This window comes from Xiphophorus hellerii, chromosome 12, assembly GCF_003331165.1.
Source record: "Xiphophorus hellerii strain 12219 chromosome 12, Xiphophorus_hellerii-4.1, whole genome shotgun sequence".
Taxonomy (NCBI): Eukaryota; Metazoa; Chordata; class Actinopteri; order Cyprinodontiformes; family Poeciliidae; genus Xiphophorus; species Xiphophorus hellerii.
This window is the reverse complement of record NC_045683.1, coordinates 11,052,327-11,073,607: the sequence shown is the minus strand read 5'-3', so window position 1 is coordinate 11,073,607 and position 21,281 is coordinate 11,052,327. Positions and strand designations below refer to the sequence as shown.

Genomic DNA, 21,281 nt, shown 5'->3' with positions numbered 1-21,281 from the left:
CTGTGTCGCTAATGCTTGGGGTATTTTATAACCTATACTCATTTTGATTAAGGGCATCAGCAAAATGTGCAAATGCATGTCATATATTTTTTGCCTCAACTTCAAAATTACATTTTGCAATGAGTTGGTGTTCTGAATAAATTCCAAATAAAAATACACTGACAAAACCTAATAAGGGATATGAGGCTTTAACAAGTCACTGTAACCAGATCAGAGCTCAACCACCTCGACTGTCTCCATTGGGATTCTAAATATATGAAGCAGCAGCAGAAGTTGCTCACTCATAAACTATACATTAAGGTTACTGAAATGTGAAAAGAAGAGCAAGAAGTTAAGGGAAAGAAATAGCTTAAGGGCAGGAAGGTGAGGAATCAAATTTCCTTATCCACGTAAATATTAAAAAATTCAGAGATAGAGAGAGAGCATCTAAGTTTAAAGAGCCAGAGTATTTTTTAAATTTACAGGAGCCAGTATTATATTTTCTGTAAGCATACCAGCTGTGGTTTGAGGACATCATTTATGGAAAACATGTTAGCATACGGAGGATTAATCTGGGACTGGTTTGGCTTTTAAGTTTAAAAAAAAAAAAGGTTCACACTGAGTTCAGGTCTTCATCTATTGTTAAAGGGGGAGTTCAGATTTTTCACGGCAGAGCTCATATTCGTAACTATGCTCATTTAGCAAATTCTGACATATATCTGTTACATGCTCAGACTAAAGATACTTTTACAGTTCCTGGATTACCACTAGCACAATTAGATTATTTCAGAAAACATTTTAATGTTAAAAGACAAACATTACAAACTAAAGAAAACTGACTGGATCTTCAACTCTTGTGTGGTGCAATGAATCAAATGAATGTAGGACTGTCCCAGGATTGGTTTTAATATTCAGCAGCAGAAGTCCCAGCCCAATACCTAATTAAAATTAATTAAAACTCAGTAGCTTTAAAGTGGTGTGAAATAAACAACATTTCATCAGAATCGGTATTGGACAGTATTTAACTCATTCACCAGAGACTTTCTGTTTCAACATGAAGATCTAGAGGAAGGTAATGCTTATAAAATATGTTCGATTTGACATATGCAGATATAAACTTTAATTAAATCATGTTTTGCTCCTATGGACAACATTTTCATCCACAGCAGTTGGCTGAAGTGTTAGGCTAAAGTTTTTATGACTAAGTTTGGCTTCAATTGATTATGTGAATACAAAACTTTCAGAAAAAACTTCTCAAATTTAACACTTCACTTTGAACAAAAAAAATGAATTTATGTTTCAGTTTACGGGGGATAGGTGAAGTTTGGAAATGGTCAGCATTACTTCAACACTACCAATACGTAAGTTTATGGAGAAAAGCACCAAGTACTCCCTCTATAGAGTAAAAGGTAAACGTAAATGTGATAAAGTTAATTCTGCAGAAATACATTTTATGTCATTACAGGGGACAGGTGTAAAGAGAAACAGGTCAAGTGACACTGACAGAATGGTAGCTGCAATAGCCAATACAGACTCTCCATAACTGTGAAAATCACTGAAAATTACAAAAACAATTTTGATCAGTGAAATATTGTGCCTGTGATACAGTTTTAGACAGCCATAAACACAAAATAAGCTGCATATATTTATATATGTAAAAATATATGCAAGATATAGTGATGAAAATTGCACTGTTACAGGTGCAGCATGCATTAAATTTGTAGAAAATACACTTCCTACAGGCATCATGATCTACAACAGGCATTATTAGGCCTGTTGCGATAAACAATAAATCAATTAATCGTACAATAAATTAAAACTATCGACGTCATTTTAATTATCGGCATTATCGTCTCTTCCGACCTTTTTCTCTTTCAGCTAATGACACTGAATGAAAAAAGGCTCAACTCCGGTGCTCTCCACTGACTCCTCCCTTCCTCATTTCCTTAGTGTAAAGCCCAGCGCACACTGCACGATCTTAGAGCTGTCGCCCCATTTTCAAAACCTGACAGATCACACATTAGTCGACAGAAATCCTAGGTATAACGGTTCCAGACCGGGTTCGGTCCGGCCATGTGGTGTCCAACAATGGGCACAAAATAATGGCTACAAGTCCAGTTAACTCATTTTAAAACCAGGCATTAATCAATGCTTTACAACAATCTACCTGCAATGCATGTGGCTAGTGTCAGCGTAAAGTCCTGACCGAATGAAAATCATTAGAACCTATTTACGAAAAGTTACCGGGTTTATCAACTGCGGTAGCAATTTCGCTCCAACTCCTCCTCTTGCCATTTCTATATTCTTTGCATGTTAAATAAACATTAATGTTGTTTCCACGTATCATCTCCAATGTCCACTGGACTTCAGGTTGCACCGTGTCAGCTGTTTGGGATTCCCCTCCGTAATTTCCCCTCAGAAAGCCTGGAGGAGAATCCACGCTTTCTGATTGGCTACCTGTCGCATTCAACAGGATGCGTTAACGCTTCCAGTCGGGGAAAACCCCTGATTTCCATCGGAGCGCCACACAATCTTAGAAAGACCAACGTTCTAAGATTGTCGTAAGGGGAAAAATAGGAGCAAAAAACCTGTAGTGTGAACTATTGCATCTGGTAGTCGATGTGCCCATCTTCTCTATTTAAATCTAATTATTACTGAAGGGCAACATAGTATACAGACTTCATAACCTGCACTCTTTTGGTTGAATGCAGTATTTATTTCCACTTTGGCTTTATGTTGTTTAGTTTTTTTTCCAGTACATTTTTTGTTAATGGAGACTGAGAATCCATTTTATTTTTGTTTGTTTTGTTTATCAGTTCCAGTGTTTAGTGTTCTTTTGAAAATAAAGTGTATCTATCTTTGGCAAGAAATCGCATCCATTATTACGTCATTTCCATTAAATCAGTGTAAAAAGATCTTCAAACAATATTATCGTTTATCGCAATAATTTTTGAGACAATTAATCGTTCAGCAAAATTTGCTATTGTGACAGGCCTAGGCATTATGTTATATAAAGCCTCGACTGAGACCCAGTACTTGTGTTTGGATGTGGACATTTTTACCTTACCTTAACGCCAACTACATACTGTAAATGTTTGTGTGGAAACAAACCAAGTGTTCCCTCTATAGAATAGAAGGTAAACTTAAAAGTGATCATGTTAATTCAATAGAAACAAATTTCATCATTAATAAAGTCTGTTTTTGATAGAAAAAACAACAACTTTGAAAGTAGATAAAAAGACGACCTCAGAGCAACACTATACATACCACTGTCACATTTGCTCTGAGAGGGTCCAGAGCTTTTGCAGTTTGTAGGCTGCTCAATCAGTGTGTCTAATGCTTCGCTGTAACCTTCCAGGACCCAGACAGCTATGCTTCGCAGGAATGGATCTGGATGGACTGGAATCTGAAAGACACAGGAAATGACTATGGCTACAGAAGTTCACATATTAAAACGAGATGTGTGGCATCATAAAATATTGCATGTTTAAAGAAAAAAAAAAATACTACTTGTGTGTCTTTTACATCGACTTACACAAACTGCTTACCTGTTTGTCTTGACCCAAAACATGTCTCTGGAGGATCTTTTTATAAGTAGAAGATGTCTCAAACTCAGATTCATACAATCTAGAGATCACCAAGGCCAGCTGCAAGTCCTGCATTTTCTCTAAACACACCTAAAGGAGCAAATAAATCATTCAGTCAGTTATTATAAATACTATTTGTTTCCTATTTATGTAAAAAAAAAAAGTAGTAAAATGTCCTAGGAGGAAAACATTTTCGTTGCTCAAAACTGATTTATGGTGAGGTGCATTTCAATGAGACAACCTCCCAGCCAGGGAAAATGAGCAAAGTCAATGATAGCCCTTCGCCTGGGTGAAGCTCATTACCATAAAATGCTTAGAGAGGTAGGGGTTACTCATGCAAATGTAACAATGTGACTCATTGCTTAAGGGATCATCTGAGCAGGAATAACCTTGATAAGTAAAAGCCTAAATAATCATGATGGCTCGTGTCAACTCCCTGATAGCAATAGCTGCAGACTGACAGACAGCAGCCGTTTTCGTCACCATGCAAACACAGCAACAAAAAACAGTCAACTTTTAAGAATTAGTATGCAACAAATGTGACTTCAAATCCACTTTCCTCTCAAATGAAGACATTTCAAGCATAAATATAGAAAATATAAGGTGTATGCAGAGTATTGATCTAACCACTCTAGCTCTTCTGAGTGCTTTTCAAAATTTAAACAAGAAAAAAGTCAGACTGATTAATAAATTTTTAAACCACAGACCCAACCACAGGAGGAAAGGCTGCAGCACTCAATTAACAACTCAGATGCCAATATTAAACAACTTTTCCAGACTACAGTCTCCAGAGTTCTCAATCTGTTTTTTAGCATAAATAAAAGGTTTTCTAAAGTAGTGACTGTAGATATTTCCATTGATGTTTCTAAAATGAAACCTAGAGAAACCAGAAAGTGTAAAATAGAAATGTATAGATGGTCAAACAGATAAACAGAGGACTGAAAGCCTGATGGACAGATAGGTGAGTGGGAGTGTTGATGAACTGACAGACAAACTGATAGATAGATGGACAAAGTCAAAAATGATAGGGATGGCTGGATGGGAAATGCTGAATAACTGATGCAGAAACATAAGGATGGGTGGATTATGATACTGAAAAACTGATTCAGCATTTACTTATTAAATCTGCCATCTAATTGGGTTGTGGACAGGCAGTGTAGCTGAAACAACAAAACCTTCTTATAAACACATTGTCATGTGTTTTTTTTCCCACTTGCCTCCACAGCATCTTTAAGGGAACCAGCCAGCAGAAAGAAGGCGGCAGAATGCTGGAACCGCTGCTTTCCCAACAGAGAGAAGGCGTTCTTCAATGCAGCTTTCCTCCACCTGTCCTCGCTGAAGTTGTTGTGGAAAAACTCTGTCATTTTTGTATTCTTCTGAGACCTGGAGAGAAAAACATTTAAAGAACATCAACGTCACAAATCCTTAGCAGCTTGACACAACTAAGGTTGTATAGGAACAATGTGCCACATTATATCAGACCTACCTGTACAGTCCCCAAACCACTGCCTTTTTTTTCATTGCGAGGTAAAATATAGCAGCATCCAGAGGATCATTGTTTCTCTGAAACGAAGCCTTAGCAACCTGGAAAAACAAGGAGGAGCGTATGATTTGGAGAAATACGCTTTCTGACCTCTTTATTTAGTCCAACTATTTAAAGGTTTAACTCAAAACAGCCAAGCAGATAATCTTTCTACACATCTAGATATGATCATGGTGACTCACTTAAAGGTAGAATGAGCACCAAACTGGGGAAAAAGAGGACTTAACTAACATTAAATATGACATGGTATTTCAAAAACTGCTGATCTGAGATTTTTAACACAGGACGGTCCAAAAATGAGGAAATATTTAGTGAGTAACAGCTGTGTGGATGAAAAACATCTAATCAATATCAGAGGAAACCTTACAGACTGGTTCGAGATGACTGACAGGCAACAACAACTCAAGAACACATTTGTTACATCCATCCGTATTTGGACGCACAGCATTTCAAATCTTGCAGCAAACGGCATAAAACAGCAAAAGATCAAACTGTCAGCTAAGAACAGAAAATTCAGAGGAACTCAGACTCATCAAAATTGGACAATAGCAGACTGGAAAAATGTTGCCTGGTCTGAAGAGTCTGGATTTCAGCTGCAACATGTAGATGTATGAATAAAACTTTGGTATAAAAACAAATTCTTCAATGTATCAACTGTTCTGGTTGGAGGTGTTGAGGTTTGGGGGATATTTTCTTTGCACCCTCTGGGGGGAGCTTAGATGAATTTACCGTTTTCAATTGGCCCTTGTAGTCACTTTGTCTCAATCACTTTTGAGTTATGACAGAACGGGAGATTTACAGCAGCAACCGTGAGATTTTATAAAACCAACAAAAGCATGTGGAATCTATGCTGTTGCAATTAAATTGAAGCTCTAATGGTCATTTCAGGAAAAAAAGCTCCGCTACACTGATCTATTTCAGACACCTGACAACATTTCATTTATAAATTGCACAGTCAGAGCAAGTATGAGTATACAAAGCTCACAAAGCAGTCAACTTAATTTTATGAGAGAATGTCTGAGATACATCTGTTTAATGTTTTGCAGCAGTTTTGGTTTAAAATCATCTAACAACTTTCATCAAATTTTTATTTGAAGAATAAAAACAACAATTATTCTAACAGGTTTAAAACTATTATTTAACTAAACCTAATTACTTTGTAATTAATTTAGATACGTTGGTTTAAGCAAAATGATTAATTATAGTTTTCTTGAACTGTACTCATGGTGGCAGCATGTTGAAGTAGTTCTCTTACAGTTAGTTCTGAGATTTTTGTTTCCTTTAGTAGACTATTGTTCATCATAACTGAATTACATGATGGTCTGTTTTACCTTCTCTATACACCTGCGCAGCTTGTTGGTGCTGCGCAGCCACCAGCCCACACCCATGGCTCGGAGCTCAGCCCAGGTGGGCTCTCCCTTCTGCAGGGCGGGCAGCATGTTCAAGAGCTCCTCCTCAGCTTCAGAGTGGAAGGCCCAGGCATACTGACAGGTTGAAAGGCCTACAGACAGAAAAGAAAGATCCAGAAAACTAGTTTTACAGTTAAACTTCCAACAATGTAAACCAAAATTGTAAAATAAGAGGCTGCTTCAGCAACATTGACATGGATTTCCTCTAACGGATAACATATGGAGAGCCTAAAGGAAGCACTTTAGATGTCTCAAAGGAAACATTACTGCAGTAGCTTAGAGTGATGAATACACAGTAGCTTGTTCACGTCTCCTAAAGAGATCTGCAGTCAAATGATCACAATTGAGACCATCATTGCATTTTCTTTCTTAATTGAGGGATTCTTGGAGTTACTGCTCTGAATGATGCCCAGATTAAACAAGCGGAGAGACAAACGAGGTAGAAACTTACAATGTAAATTATAACATGTAAACAACCCCAAAGATGATCCGTGTTGATGAAAACATCACTGCTACATATTTTAACTAATTCTACTCTTTAAGTTGTGTATGAACAGATTTTGCAGATAAACTGGCTCATCAAAAGATGTATATGTATATCTTAGAATTGAATTGAAGTAAAGAGTGAACAGTCTAGCAGTGTCTGAGATATTTCAGTGGTAGTGAGAAAATGAAAGATGGGTGTTTTCTGTGGTGTTTTATGGTGGAAGCATTCAGAGTGGTGTAAGTTATATCCAATTGCTATTTTAACAACAACTGATGAGGAAACTCTAAGACGCTTCACCAGACAATAGAAAGGCTAACTGGATAACAGAACGCTTCTTTGTTTTATCCTTCAGACACTTCAACTGTGAACTAAAGGGAATTCCTAAATACTCCATAGCTGAAGGAAGTTGATGGCAGACAAATCAAAGCACACACAATTACTCTCTGAAGGGTCTTTTGTCCCTCACCTCTAATTGATTGTCTAGTTCTGATTTAGCAGCTTTTAACTGATATAGTCATGAAAGCATCAGTTTGTGGTTTGTTATACAATCATCAATGTTAATACATTGTATTACAGCACTGTACAAATACAGCTGAGAATATAGGCAAAATTGCTTTTCATAGCTCATATTCTGTAACACAACAACCTAAAATTATAGTAAATGTTCAACAAAAATGACTAGTGTGGCAGATATTTAATTTCAAAATTGCAGGATTAGATCAGAGTCCCAGAGGCCTGGGATGGAGCATCTTTAAGCAGTTGTACATACAACACCACTGTACCTTGCCGTAGCAGCTGGGCTCGATGGACAGGAGGCAGGGATGTTAGAAGGAAGGTATGGAGTCTGACAGCCAGCAAGAACTTCAACCCACACTCATCCAGTGTTTCTCCACCTGCAATATTTATTAAAAACTGTTTTGCCTCCAAATATGACCACATTCTGCTGTGAATGGTAAACTTATTTGCCCAGGTCTTTTGAATATTATTATGTCTGGTGTACCTTTGCTCTTATCCTGGTTATCCTTGAGGTCTGTGCTTGTCGTGGCGATTGTGTCAGCCAACGCCATGAGGGACATCTGCTCCATTCGGGTTAATCCAGGCAAACTGGAGTGGAGGAGGTGGCTGGACAGAACCTGAGCATGCTCTGGCCCAAAGTATGTAGGACTGTACTGGGAAAGATCTATAACCTACAAATATGGAGCAAAACACGAGATGATGGGTACCATATAAAGTTTTAAGTTGCATTTAAATCAACTTGACATACAGAATTTGTAAAATATGTCCAGACAGAGCAGACAAGAATATATTTAATAGACTTTGTTTAGCCAGGTACAGAACTTTTGCAGAACATTTGCTGATCTCAACAATGAATTTGAAAACCAAAAAAGCCCAAACGATTGCTTTGTACACGGAACAAGTTCAAAGAAGCAGTTAACCTTATTCCCAGGTTCTTCCTGTTCGTTGTCCAGAGGATTGAGATCGAGAGTGTTGTGTGTATGAAAGAGCTCATCATAGGCATCAGTCTGACTGGAGCCATGTCCGCTATCACCGCTCATACTGCCTCCTTTCTCTGCAAAAGCAACACATTACTGAGCTGAAACAGACAAGACAAGCAGAGTAGACAACAGCTTGTATTCGTTTTGTTGTAAACATGAGAAAGGACATAACAGAATGCTGCTGAATAAGAAGAGGTTGACTTTCTTTGTATGTCACACAGTAAGGAAGTTTAGCCAACAATGATACCCATTTTTAGCCTAGTGATAGACATCTGGCTCCAGACATTGACATATACAGTATATCATCACTTTTGACATGAATCCAGGTAGATTTACAAAGTGTTTCAGTCAGAAAAAATAGCATATCATTTATATTTTTTTAAACCATTTCACAAAGTTTGCTCAATTAGAAATTATTAGTTCAAAATGTTGTCAACTGAAGACAAAATGTTTACATATGAATATAGTATCAAATCAGAGGGTCAGAATTCAACAAAATGTTGGATTTTGGAATGACAGGAATGAAAAAATTAATTTCCGTCCATATTTTTACTCGTTTGCATTTGAGGAGATCTACCAAACTAAATACTGCTTTATTTTCAACTTGGCATATTCCCAACAACCTGTATGCTTCAAACTCACCAAGATGTGGTGCATCCTCATCAGCTGCCAGCAGAGCGTACAGAGGCAGGGGAGGGACAGAGCTTATCTCGGTGTAGTCAGGGCTGGAGCTTTCTGACTTGTTGAATATCTTTTGGTCCCTGGCTGTGCTCCCTCCCACACTGATAGTCCGAGAGCGCACGCGTTTCTCTGGATGGGTGGCATTGTCCTTAAGTATCACAATTTCCCCAGCAATGCATTTTACCAAGTGAGAGAGGATTGCTTTGGCACGGTTAACCTGAAGACAGAGAAATTACGTTGCAAACATATAGCTTAAATGAAGGTACTCGTTTTAGTTATTTTGATAAATAGCTAACAACAACCACTGTAAGAATAAACATGAACTCTACAGAGTGGGAATAAAAGAGGGGCCAAAAATTATAAGGCTGTGCAGCTGGCTGCCCTCTGCAGGAGCCACTTGAGCTACAAGAGCAAATTTTGCACCTCAAACTAATTTCACAGCAACCATTCAGGCCAGACAATCAGTAGAGAAATAGTTTAACAAGGGATAAACTGGGTTACTTTCTTGCCTCCATGTTCTAAGCACATTTAACTGAACTACTACTTCTCTCAGAAAATCTTGCATGCTTTAGTTAAATTGCTAAGCTCTCAGATGATATGTTTGTTTAATCTGCAGGTGTTTCTGGGTAAAGAGGACTCAGCAGTTTTCAGTGTAAATCGGATGTTTAAAAATAAATTTTAGCTGAACCACAAAAGGTTAGCTGGGAACATTATAGCAAAGCTGTTCTGTATTAGCCTTCTGAAGAGTTACTGCCACAGAACATGCTGGAGGAGAAAATGTTGACAATCTTTTGTAAATTATGTTAAAACATAACAGAAAATCACTGCTTTCTTCTTTTCAACCAAACATGAAGCTGGATACAGTCATTCATTCTAAAAGGAACTTGTAATGCAGGAAAATTAGGTCATCATGTGATGTTAGGCATATTACATTATCAGCTGTGCAAATATAGAGTTAGTGAGCTGTAATAATCTGTTCTGTAAACGACTAAGTATGCTGCAGTTTTTTAAATACATAACTACAGTACGTTATATAAGAAGGGGGATTTGACTATGTTTTCAGCATAATGCAGAAGTAAGGAGCTCTAAATTTTGTGTTGTTTTTGAGAAATCACTAGGTCAGATTTTTCTCTAAATATTTTATTAGGACAACTCAACTTTTGGTTTTTAGTATTTTGTTGTCATTTATGGTGAATAAAGAGAAATTGGCTTAAAACTCCTGTCAGATGAATCTAATGTTGTGCAGATGTGCTAAAAATTCTTGATAACCATTATATATTTGGGTGTAAAGTTTTAATTTTACCAATATGTTTCTTCTGTCTGAAAATAATAATGCTTGGGCACGGCCCCGCCGGGCTCCTGACCTGAAGTTGATGGGAAGATCTGTGGAACCTCAATTATTAGAAGCTCATCAGCAAAAAAACAATGAAAACTTTGCAGTGCTGCGATTAAAACGAAGGTTTGATTGCTAGAAAGCCACAAAATTACTTATCTAACGTTTATTGAAAAGGGTCTAAATACTTTCCAACATGCAGGTAAAATGTAAATGATAGATTTTTTTTTCAAAGCTGATCCTCCTTTTACATTTCTTTCCAGCCTTATGTTGTTTGATAGTTGGCCATCACATTTGTCAGCCATCTTCTTGGTTCAACAAAAATGCTTCTTAAACTAAATTCATCATTTTGGTCAGTATGTGGACCAATTATGTTTTTACAAAAGCATAGGCATTTTTAGAAAATTAGTAGTGTTTGCTTGTAATGCACAATTTGAGATGAACGAACACTGCAGTAACAGAATATTACCTTGAAATTGTTACTCCAAAAAAGGGAATCAACTAAAAACAAAATCAGAGGTATTTTTTTACCTTCCCCAGATCCAAAAGCTCCAGTAACTGAACAGGATGGTATTGAGGCAGAGTAGGAGAAAGTTGGTGAGCCGCTTCAAAGAGTCCGGAGTCTTCCATCTCTACAGGAAGGTCATAAACGGTTTTCTTCCCACTAAGTTTCTGCGCCAGGCTCATCATTGATCTTGTTAGGGATCGCTTGGGTAGGGTCAAAAAAGCTGTGGGAGCACCAGTGGTGAAAACGTCCTCTTGGCACTGTCTGACAGCTGAGACTATAGAGGAGACGCTGCTGCTGATATCTGCATCTTGGACGACCGTAACGCTGGGTTTGGGAGGAACTGGTGGTTGCCACTGGGAATAAACGTGCATCTCACAGTCCATGCCCACCACCAAGATCCCATCTCGAACCCAGGACAGTGAAACTGGGATAGGTAACGAACCTTCAACAGAGGAAACCAGATTAACGGACCGAAGGAGAACCAGACGAGACAGACTTTGGTCTCTATTTGTTTCAGAAGACAGGCCTAAGTCTGGAGGCTTCCCAGAGAGACGGCCATACATATAAATCTTTGTCCCAATGCCAACAGTCAATATGTGTGACCCGTCCTCTTGGGAAACCCAGTCCAAGTGAACCTGGCTTCTATTAGCAGAACCAGGACAGTTTCCGTTTAGTGTAGAGAAGTCTGTGTTATTTGGAATATTGGCAGGTCCATTGCAGGTGGAAGAAAAAGTTGTGGGATCTGTGCTTTCCAGGGCTATAGTTTGCTCCAGTATCCACTGTGAACCGCCAGTGGACTCACACTGAAAGGTGCTGATATGGACTGCTGGTTCCTTCATGTTGGCTGAGTTGGGGCTTAACGCGAGACTTTGACAAGGCTGTAGAGTAAGGGTCGAGGTCATGTGAGTGTTGCTGCAGAAGGGGGAGGATGCCAGGGCAGGCGGGGACTGCAGCAGTCTGTGAGTGTTCAGATGAGGTGTTGAGTTCAGTGGTGGGTTCGTCGTCTGCCTGTAGGCAACAGCAATCCGTCCAGAGTGACAACAGCTGACCTTGATGGGCCGACCAGGCACGCTCACGGTGCTGCTGTTCGGATGAGTCTCCTCCACCACCAGGGGCCACTCTTCCCACTGATACACCAAGCTGTGTACACTGGACGGGTCCGTTTTCAAAGCAGTACACCTCCAGAAGCGCACCTTTTCATCAGAACAGGAAGTAGCAAGGAGATAAGGCACACGACCCGACGGCAGAGAACATGATGCACTCAGATGACCTGAGGAGATAACACAGCATTAGCTGAGTTAGTCAAATAGTTTGAAAAAACCTTTGTTCACCAAAATTGAATCATCATGTTAGACAAGCTTAAATATTCTCCACATCTGCTAAACATGGCATTTTCTAGGCATACGTTTCACTTAAATAACAAAGCCCAACCTTATTTAATTGACATTTTACTCTCAGCACAGCAGAAATCAAAATTAAAGTGTTTTATTTCCTCATAGCCATACAGATAAATAATAATAACCAATTTGAGGTTCATTAAGTTAAATCTATACAAGCTTATTAAGTTCCTAGAGGTACCTCTAAAGCTCACTACATGACCCAGAACTCTGTTATACATATATTTTTTTAAAATTCGGAATAATTCCCTTTTCCTTTTACTTCCGAACTTTATTAGGCAAAGATCCTAAGAATCACAGTCAAAATAGTGCCAGAGGAGGCAGTGAACATAATTGACGTAACTTGATTTTTTCCCCCACATCTGACAACAGCTCTGCTTGTTACTGTCAGTCCAATAAAATCCAGACAAATCCAGACTAATAAAAGCCTCTTTCACAGAACCACATCAATAAACTAATACATGAAGAAAAGAGATGTTCTTAATGAAATCAAAGATTTTATAAAGAGAAAAACCTTTATAATTCCTAAAAAAATAATTTGTTTCTGTCTTTAAGCAAGAGTTAATGTAAGAAACTCATATATCTTGTTAAAATTTAAGTTTCAGTGTCTTCAAATCTCTTCTTTTATACATGATCGTGTGTCCTCATTATTTCTCACCTGCTGAAGGAGTAACGCTAATGACTTCCACCCCTTGCGGTAGAGCCATTTCTTGGCTGCACAGCATGTGCGTTGTCAGGCTGAGACGACATGCGCTCTGTAAATTGGAAGTGCAGGGTTTACTCTTCTGTACCGGAGAGCTGGGGATGTCGAAGATGAACTGAGAGCCGGTTATAGGAGAAGCTGCATTGATTTCTTTTTGAATTGTAGCTTCCTCTAAAAGGGGAAGGAAACACAAAAGGTAATACGATTAAAATCTCAATAATAGCCTCTTTGGTTTATTTACAATGCACAATGAATTATAATTGATTTTAAGACAAGGCAAGTTTATTAGTGTAGCTCCATTCATAAAATATAAGCATCACACAAAAGAACATCAAAATTAGACTTGGAGCTGTTAAACTGAATTGAAATTAATCTTTGACCTTTACTGTTCACTGCAGCTTTCTCTATAACTCCTCAACTTGTTAATATTATTAAGACTTAGTCAGTGTGGTTATGCTGTGACAGAAAAGTTGTACATCATCAACATAAATATCACAGCACACATTGCAGTACTTAATCTATGGCAGGAGGAGCTTCTAAATAATGAATCTAATAAAAATGGAGCCTTGAGGAACCCCACATGTGGTCTTTGTTACAATTTGTGACCAATTTAGAACAATCCCTTATCTCATCCACTTTTCTAGTCATTTAAAACCTTTATGAATACAGACTCCATGATTTGTTGTTGCCAAAGCCCTGACTAGAAATCAACAAAGAGGTTGTTTTTAATAATGATTATTAAAAAAAACTGCATTTGTAATGACTTTCATCTAAAATGGTAGGTTTGATACTCTATGGGTCTGTAATTACTTCCAACAGAGGCATCCAATCCTTAGGCCATTTTTGGACAGCCAGTTATAAATGACCTGAATGAAGGTCTTCATTCAGGTCATAAACTGAAAGCTGTGGAGACTCGCTAAGCTTGTCAAAGAAATAAAGTTAATAAAAAGGAAGAGGGTGCACAAACTTTTACCAAAGATTGAGAAAACAACAAATTTTAGTGCTAAATACAGAGGTACTGCCATCTAAATCTTTAGAGCAACCGACTACTAAGGTTTTTCAGGCCACAAATGTCTCTAATTTTAGATTTAGTGCAATAATACAAAACAATGTACATCCTCACAACCTTACAATGCAGTTAAAAAGACTTATTTTCTCAAAGTACCCACCTATTGTGACAGGACAAGCTACCAGATGCAGATGCCACATGTGGAGCAAGGAGCGACCAGTAGGAGTCAGTTCCACCACCACCAGAAAAAAATGTCCTGAGAAGGCTGGCTTACTGCAGGCTGCTGGGAAATGGGCACAAATAGTAGTTGAGATATTGTTCCACTTCAACAAAACACCAATGTTTAAAACAAACAAAAATGTCATGCCAGTAGATGGAGACTGGGGAGTATCTTGTGTGTCTTCTGTTTTCATACTGCCGAGGATCAGATCCTCCTCAAAAACGTGCAGGAGCTGGGTCTCCTTCCCCTGCTGTTGAGAAACAGCAGCAGGTGTTATCAAAAATAAATCTGATATTTTCCAAAACCTTTATGCAGACACATACAGAAAGACTGTATGTGTGTGTAATCAGACAAACAAACTGCCTCTGGGAATAAGGGAAGATTTTCTCTACATCCCTTCTGTTTCTAAACACAGACTCCTGTCTACTTCAGAATGCTGTGGCTCTATGAAACATCTACAGCCAACACAAACACATAATCATTCTACTTTTATGTAGATGTGTAAGACTTTAACAATAAGTCTTTGCAATTCACTGAGAATATAAAAGATAAAAAGCAATGGTGAGAAGAATGAAATGTTTTACTAGATCTCATGTATACTTACAAAGTCTGTAATAGCATCCAGCTCAATGATGCAGCCTGGTTTTGCTGTGGACTGCTGGCTGATGATGTTAAACACCTCCCCAACATATTTCTGAAATGAAATAATAAAATAATGAATAGAAATTACTACTTTGACACACAAAGATTATGGGGAATGTACCAGAGGTAAACAAGAGATTTGTTGAATGCAAACACTTTTTTTTTCATAAACTTATCTAGACCTGTAAATACAATTTTTTTTTTTAACTTCTACAGATTGTGTAGGAGACCTGAATACATAATGTAACATTAGGAATTAATTAATTTATTTTTTCATCTGTAACCAGCAGGTGCCATGTTTAACCAAAACACCGTAATACTATAGTAATGACCTATTTCAGTGCTAATTATGGGTGGAACAGTAGACAAACATCACTATACATTTCGCTTCAATTGAGAAAAATAAATAAGCTTTTTTTTTTCCTTCTTTGGTTTGCAGTAAACAGAATCTTTTTCTTTTTCATTTTCTGAAGAGAATTTGATTTTTATTATGTTTTAAAACAAAAACAGGTCAAAAGTACAGAACTGATTAGAAATTTGGCTGGATTTATTTTTGAACAAAAATAAACTACCGGTAAATATAGTTTAAGCAGGCATAGCCACCCTTGTGTGAATTGACAAATTATACAATATAACCACTTGAAAACAGTCAATATTGATTTTGAAATACATATATATAAGAATGTGTCCATATTTGAGGGAAACATGCAGATTTAAATCACTTTGGAGTTGTTTTGATATTCCTAATCTACACAACCAGACAGGTGACAGACGACCCTTAGTTTGGATCACTCACAGAAATCTCAGGGTTGGAGAGTTCACTCAGGAGTTTCTTCGCCTCAATAACAGCCTGATATAGCCTGAGTGACTGACCATCACTCGCCACAAAGCAAGCACTGGGGGAGTTACAGTACATACCTGATGATGGAAAGAAAGTAAATTAATATCGACTTAACGCTTAATTAAAGACATTTCATATTTGAACAGTAGTGAACAAAAATATAAAAATTTGATTCCATTTATGAAAATTGTTGCTTTTACAAAAATATTTATACAAATTAGGGTAAATTGGACACAAAAATATTGAAAAGTTACCAACTTGACTCTAATGTTTACAGATTGATCTCTTATAATCCAGATAGGAACTTAAAATTTTCATTAATGAACTGAATACAAACCAAAAAAAGGCAGTGTTTAATATTAATGTGATCTGTAAGAGAGGTGAGAATCAGATCTCACCTAAGCAGCTGCTGGGAATGAGGGTGGGAAGCCAGGCTACATTAGCAAACGCTGACGCATGGAGGGAATTGATCCTGGCCAGCTCTGACACCCCGCCTGATAGAGACAACGGCCCGACCGGGTCCACCCTCCACAGAATCAGCTCGCTGTAGATGGCATTGGGATCTTGGGAAACCCCTCCGAGGGACACACGGGAGGGTCGTGACCCATGAGAGAAAGAGGGGACACCAGTCGAGTAAGCCTCCGCAGGAGCCAGGATGCTGTCTGCCTCTGGCGTCCTCAAGGCGTTGTGGTGCGAGGTGGTGAGGAGGAGAGGAAGCAGCGAGTGACAGGCCAAGTCATTGAGGTGGAAACGGTGACCACAGTAGCGCGATTTGTGAGAGACGCTGAGCACAGTGGAGAAAGCAGAGTCCTCCGCAAAACTGACTGCCCACTGATTCAGCGAGCCGTCGTCGTGCTTGGAGATCATGAGGACGTTAGGGGTGAAAATGCTCAGTCTGAGGCTACTGCTGGGAGCAGCTTTCCCAAGACTCCCGTAGCTTATCAGAGCAGATTTGGTTTGAGACAAGGAGCTCCCGGGGGGCCGCTGTCTGCCATGTTGAATAGCCAGATCCACATTCTTGTTGCAGGCATACATGACCACACTGTGGCTCAGGGAGATTGCATCGCCTGTAGGGAATGCTACTGGGATGCGAGACACAAACGACACCTGGGAGAGAAACAAAAGAATTTCAGTCTGGAGCAAGGAAAGCTTGAAGCTTAATTTGAATCATAAGGCAAGAAAATCTGTTTCAACAAGAGCAAAAAGTTCATATAGAGCTGAAACCGTTTTAGGGACACTGGGAGCTCGCAGATAACACATGGGATCATTAACTTTTATCTTAAAACAAAATGAAGACAAAAATTCTTCTCTCCAGCAAAAAGTGGCAAAATGAAAGAAAAAGCCACTCATAATAATGAAGACACAAGGGACACTTGTGTTTCTTTTGCTTTCTTTTATTTGCTTCATTTATGTTGATATCAATAGTGTTAATAGAAAAGCCAACTCATTTTAATTTCTGGATAAATAACAATAATGTTGATAAACTCTTAATTTATTTAGGTGGTCAAATTTTCTCTCACAATTGCTCATCTTCCTTATAGGCTTCTTAGTCTCAAAAACAGCAGCATCAAAGGTCTAACATATAGAGCCTTGCATAAGTTTTTATACCCTTGAATGTTTTTTCCCCACATTCTGTGATTGTGAAACTTTATCAACAGCATATACTCAAATTATATACTTCACAAAGCTGCTCCTTGTGGAATTGCAATAATAAAAGCCAGTGTTGGAAGAATGCCATTAGAAATCCTACAGTTTGCCACAAGCCACATAGATGGCACAGAAAATGTGTTCTCAGTTGGATACAACTTAATTTAACTTTCTGACCTATGTAAGAAATTTAGTGTGCCTCAGAAAATTTGCACTGCACATCACTAAAGTAAAATATGATGGTAGAATAATCATGATGTGGATTTAATTCAAGCGTTTTCTCATCACCTGCTGATAATTTCCAGGCACTTAAACCCAGGTTGCCAAATGATCTGTGGATCAGTATGTGAATAAGAAAGTTTGGCTTAAAGTGGCTGTAAATCAAAGGGCTTTGAGTAGATGATATGATTAGAAAAGAGCTGTATAATTTCAGTCCATTTAACCCAAAATATACATCTGGAGCTGATTTAAATCAAAGCATATCCATTTGACAGAAGCTAAATAAATTGACTTTTTTTATGTCAATACAGTTTCTAATTGAGCAGTTTAGTGTGCAACACCAAACATGTCTGACAAACGTTCACTTTGAGCATTTAGTCTATCCTACAAAACTCCGGGAAAATAACCTGAAGTTTGTGGTTGAAATTTGACGAAATGTGTAAAAGGTCAAGGAGTATTAATACCTCTGCAAAATGCTGCAAACCTAAGACTCATAAAAAACAAACATTTAATGAAACAAAATTAAGAGTTATTTACCTGAGTTTGCCTGAACATGCCTGGCTGGTATTCATCTAACCAGTCGACATGCCAGACCAACAAAGAGCCATCCAGCGGGTGAATACTGAACAGCATGTCGGCCCCTTTATTCCACTCCTCTAACAAAACGTCCACCTGATGCTCCACAGCTGCTACAGGAAGCTCCCCACCTTCAGGGCCTTGGGGGTCACTTGGTCTGTTCTCTTCTTCGTCAGAGTTTTCTTCATCATCAAGCTCTGAAATTGAATGCAGACATTGGTGAACTAATCTCCTTACTGTAACATGCAACATCTTTTACTGATTGGAAATAATTTACTGAACCTTCATTAGAGGATTCGTTCCTCTGTTCCAAACTTCCTCCAAGTTGCTGCAGGAAGACTTCCATGGCTAACGTGAAGTGAAGCTCTTTGTTGTTGAGCCAGTGGACAGTAAACAGACCACCGGGTTCCTCGTCGTCCACCGCACTCAGAGCAGAGATGGAAGGCAGTAGAGGAATGTCTAGAGAAAAACAGATTAGAGCGGAAAAACAAATTGTTACATTTAACATTTGAAAAACACTAAATCTGTCCAAACAGATTACCTTAAAGAGATGCAAATATGGTTTGTGGTTTTCTACAGCTTAACAATTCAAGCATGCAAATAAACTCCTACAGCATTTCTCAGCCTTGAGGCAGAAACAATCTAAAAGATTTTGCCCAGACTCGGGTCAAATTAGATTGTTCCACAAAAAACAGGAAAGGAACAAAATGCTCTCAGCTACTCTGAGCTGCCCTCAGCACAGAACTCACTGAAATGGTGAATAAACAGCCAGAAGCAACAAAAAACCCCCAAAACTTTAGTATGCATCAAGACATCCACAGATATTGCATCTGACTTATTTGACTATATTTTATACAGTCAGAACCTGGGAAATGAGTGATTTAATAATTCAATAAAAAAGAATGTTATTGAAATGTTCATTTATTGAAGTAATTTAATTCAAAGAAAATAAAAATGATAAATTGGCAATAATTATTATACACAGTCTGATATGTTCCAAATCGTTATTTCAGTTACTGTTGATGATTCTGGCCTACAGAAAATCTAAAATTCAGTGAAAGACAAAACGGGATTTTTAATACAGAAGTGTTGACTTCCTCAAAAATCTGTCCACTTCCTGTATATGAGCTCAATATTAGATTGATACACAGTTTACATGAATTACAGCATCAGTGCAGGATGGCAGCCTGTATTAAGGAAGTCAAAGTTTCTTTTATTGCATCTCCTAGTTTCTCTACATTGCTGGATTCCCTCATCCTCCACATTCAACAAGAGCGTGACCTGATTCGTTTAATTTTCTAAACAAAATTAAACATTTACTTTTTATTTAAAAGAGACATCTGGAACTCTGAGGAACAGTCCAGTCTTTTTCTTCTCAGTCCAGGAAAGAGGTGTTTTATTGCAATAATCTCTTCTGGCTCAGCCTCCACAGTAAACTGTCAAGTCAGCAGTCTTCCCTACAACTGACTGGCAACATCATAACCATGAAATAACGTTCCTCTATTAAAAATACTGCTTTAAAAAAAACATTACGCAGTACTCAAATTTTCTGAGGAAGTAAATTTAATTACCTGCAAGCCATAATCATCAACGGTAACATAAATAAATATACGACTGTATATTAACTTCCAGGATATCCTGATTTAAATACTTTTCAACAATGGTCCAACTTTAAATGCCTCACAAAAAACAACAACAAATGAATATTTTGGATTCAAACCTGTGGCTGGGTTAATGCTGGCTGCGATATGGAAGTGGCAGAGCGCATTGGCATGAGGCGTCCCGCTGTTGCTGCTCCTCCTGTGGTTATGGTGTTGGTTCTGATCGTGAGGCAGGCAGCCAGTCAGAGACGGCTGAGGAATATCCCGGTAAGATGAGGAATGCCATGATTCCTGAAAACTTAACTGTGAGGGGGAACAACGACAAACAATAAGTTACTGGTTGAATAAGTTCAAAAGACATTGGCTACACATATATAATTTTTATTTAATGAATAAAGACATATTACATTGTCCTATCTTGCAACTTTTAAATGCATCCCTTCTCTAAAACACCTGAATCAGATTACTGAATTCCCTCATTAGAAGTCCAGAACACTTCTACCATGATTTCGCTTTTCCCATTTCTTTTCCAAAGTTACTTATTTCTCTTAACAATTACAAATTTACCATATCAGCTGTAATTTCAATATTATCATTGTCAGTGTCTAGAATGACATACTTCTTGTGAAGACATTCCTGCTGATTTTCCATTGCAGGTGTGCTTTGAAGAGGAGCCAGCAGAGTTGACTGTTTCCCCTTGTGGGCCAAAAAGATGGCTGCTATGGTAACCGGAGATGAGGCTGTCACCTGGCAACAGCGTCTCTGCCCACATCCGGCAGACGCTGTCCTTACAGCAGGTGAGCAGAACGTTACACACTGCCCCTCTGTTAGGAAAAAAGGAAATGAGAATAAAGATAACAGCAAGGAATTAGTTCTGCTATCTGGTTTACTTTGCTTTCCTGCTTAACTTTAACCTATGACTCATCCAGGTACACAGTTGGAGAATTATTATTATTTTTTTAAGTGCAATGTTTCTTGTTTTCTCATACCGTGGCATGTACTTGCTAGTCTTCCTCCAGGAGAACCCCGTAACGGAGCGAGGATGGGCCAAGTAGATGAAGGAAAAGTTCAGCTCTCCCTGCTCACTCACACTGGCGTCTGGAGGAGTAAACAGCTCCGCAACACATGACTTCCACTTGTTTGTGCTGTACCAAACCTTCACTAGACAGTCATCCTGAAAAACACCCACATCAATCAATCTAAGGTTTTGCAATTAAAGTTGAAGCCAATTAATGTTAATAATAGTTTGTAAGTTTACACACGTACCTGTCCTGCAGTAGCAAAGAACTGTCCATCAGGTGAGAACTTTATAAAATTGACTGGAGAGGCAGTCCTTAGGAAAAAACAAAACAAAATCAGTCTAAATTGATTTTGGTTTTTCAAAGGCATAAACCAGCATATGA

General features: G+C 38.3%; 1 protein-coding gene across 6 annotated transcripts in view; it reads right to left on the bottom strand.

Moving 5' to 3' along the window:
- Positions 1-21,281, bottom strand: part of dmxl1 (Dmx like 1) — a 69,916-nt gene that overhangs the window by 38,445 nt on the left and 10,190 nt on the right. For 4 of the 6 annotated variants that reach the window (XM_032579575.1, XM_032579578.1, XM_032579574.1 and 1 more), the window contains exons 7-28: positions 21,145-21,211; positions 20,868-21,052; positions 20,498-20,702; positions 19,998-20,181; positions 18,560-18,736; positions 18,239-18,474; positions 16,234-16,942; positions 15,791-15,912; positions 14,957-15,046; positions 14,500-14,602; positions 14,293-14,415; positions 13,079-13,294; positions 11,047-12,293; positions 9,144-9,399; positions 8,442-8,575; positions 8,006-8,192; positions 7,788-7,898; positions 6,441-6,610; positions 5,053-5,150; positions 4,784-4,949; positions 3,528-3,656; positions 3,247-3,385 (exon numbers count right to left, since the gene is read on the bottom strand). In XM_032579575.1, the coding sequence (XP_032435466.1) occupies positions 3,247-3,385; positions 3,528-3,656; positions 4,784-4,949; positions 5,053-5,150; positions 6,441-6,610; positions 7,788-7,898; positions 8,006-8,192; positions 8,442-8,575; positions 9,144-9,399; positions 11,047-12,293; positions 13,079-13,294; positions 14,293-14,415; positions 14,500-14,602; positions 14,957-15,046; positions 15,791-15,912; positions 16,234-16,942; positions 18,239-18,474; positions 18,560-18,736; positions 19,998-20,181; positions 20,498-20,702; positions 20,868-21,052; positions 21,145-21,211 (5,054 nt within the window). The remainder of the gene's footprint in view (positions 1-3,246; positions 3,386-3,527; positions 3,657-4,783; positions 4,950-5,052; positions 5,151-6,440; positions 6,611-7,787; positions 7,899-8,005; positions 8,193-8,441; positions 8,576-9,143; positions 9,400-11,046; positions 12,294-13,078; positions 13,295-14,292; positions 14,416-14,499; positions 14,603-14,956; positions 15,047-15,790; positions 15,913-16,233; positions 16,943-18,238; positions 18,475-18,559; positions 18,737-19,997; positions 20,182-20,497; positions 20,703-20,867; positions 21,053-21,144; positions 21,212-21,281) is intronic. The other 2 variants (XM_032579577.1, XM_032579579.1) reach the window with 1 other exon arrangement.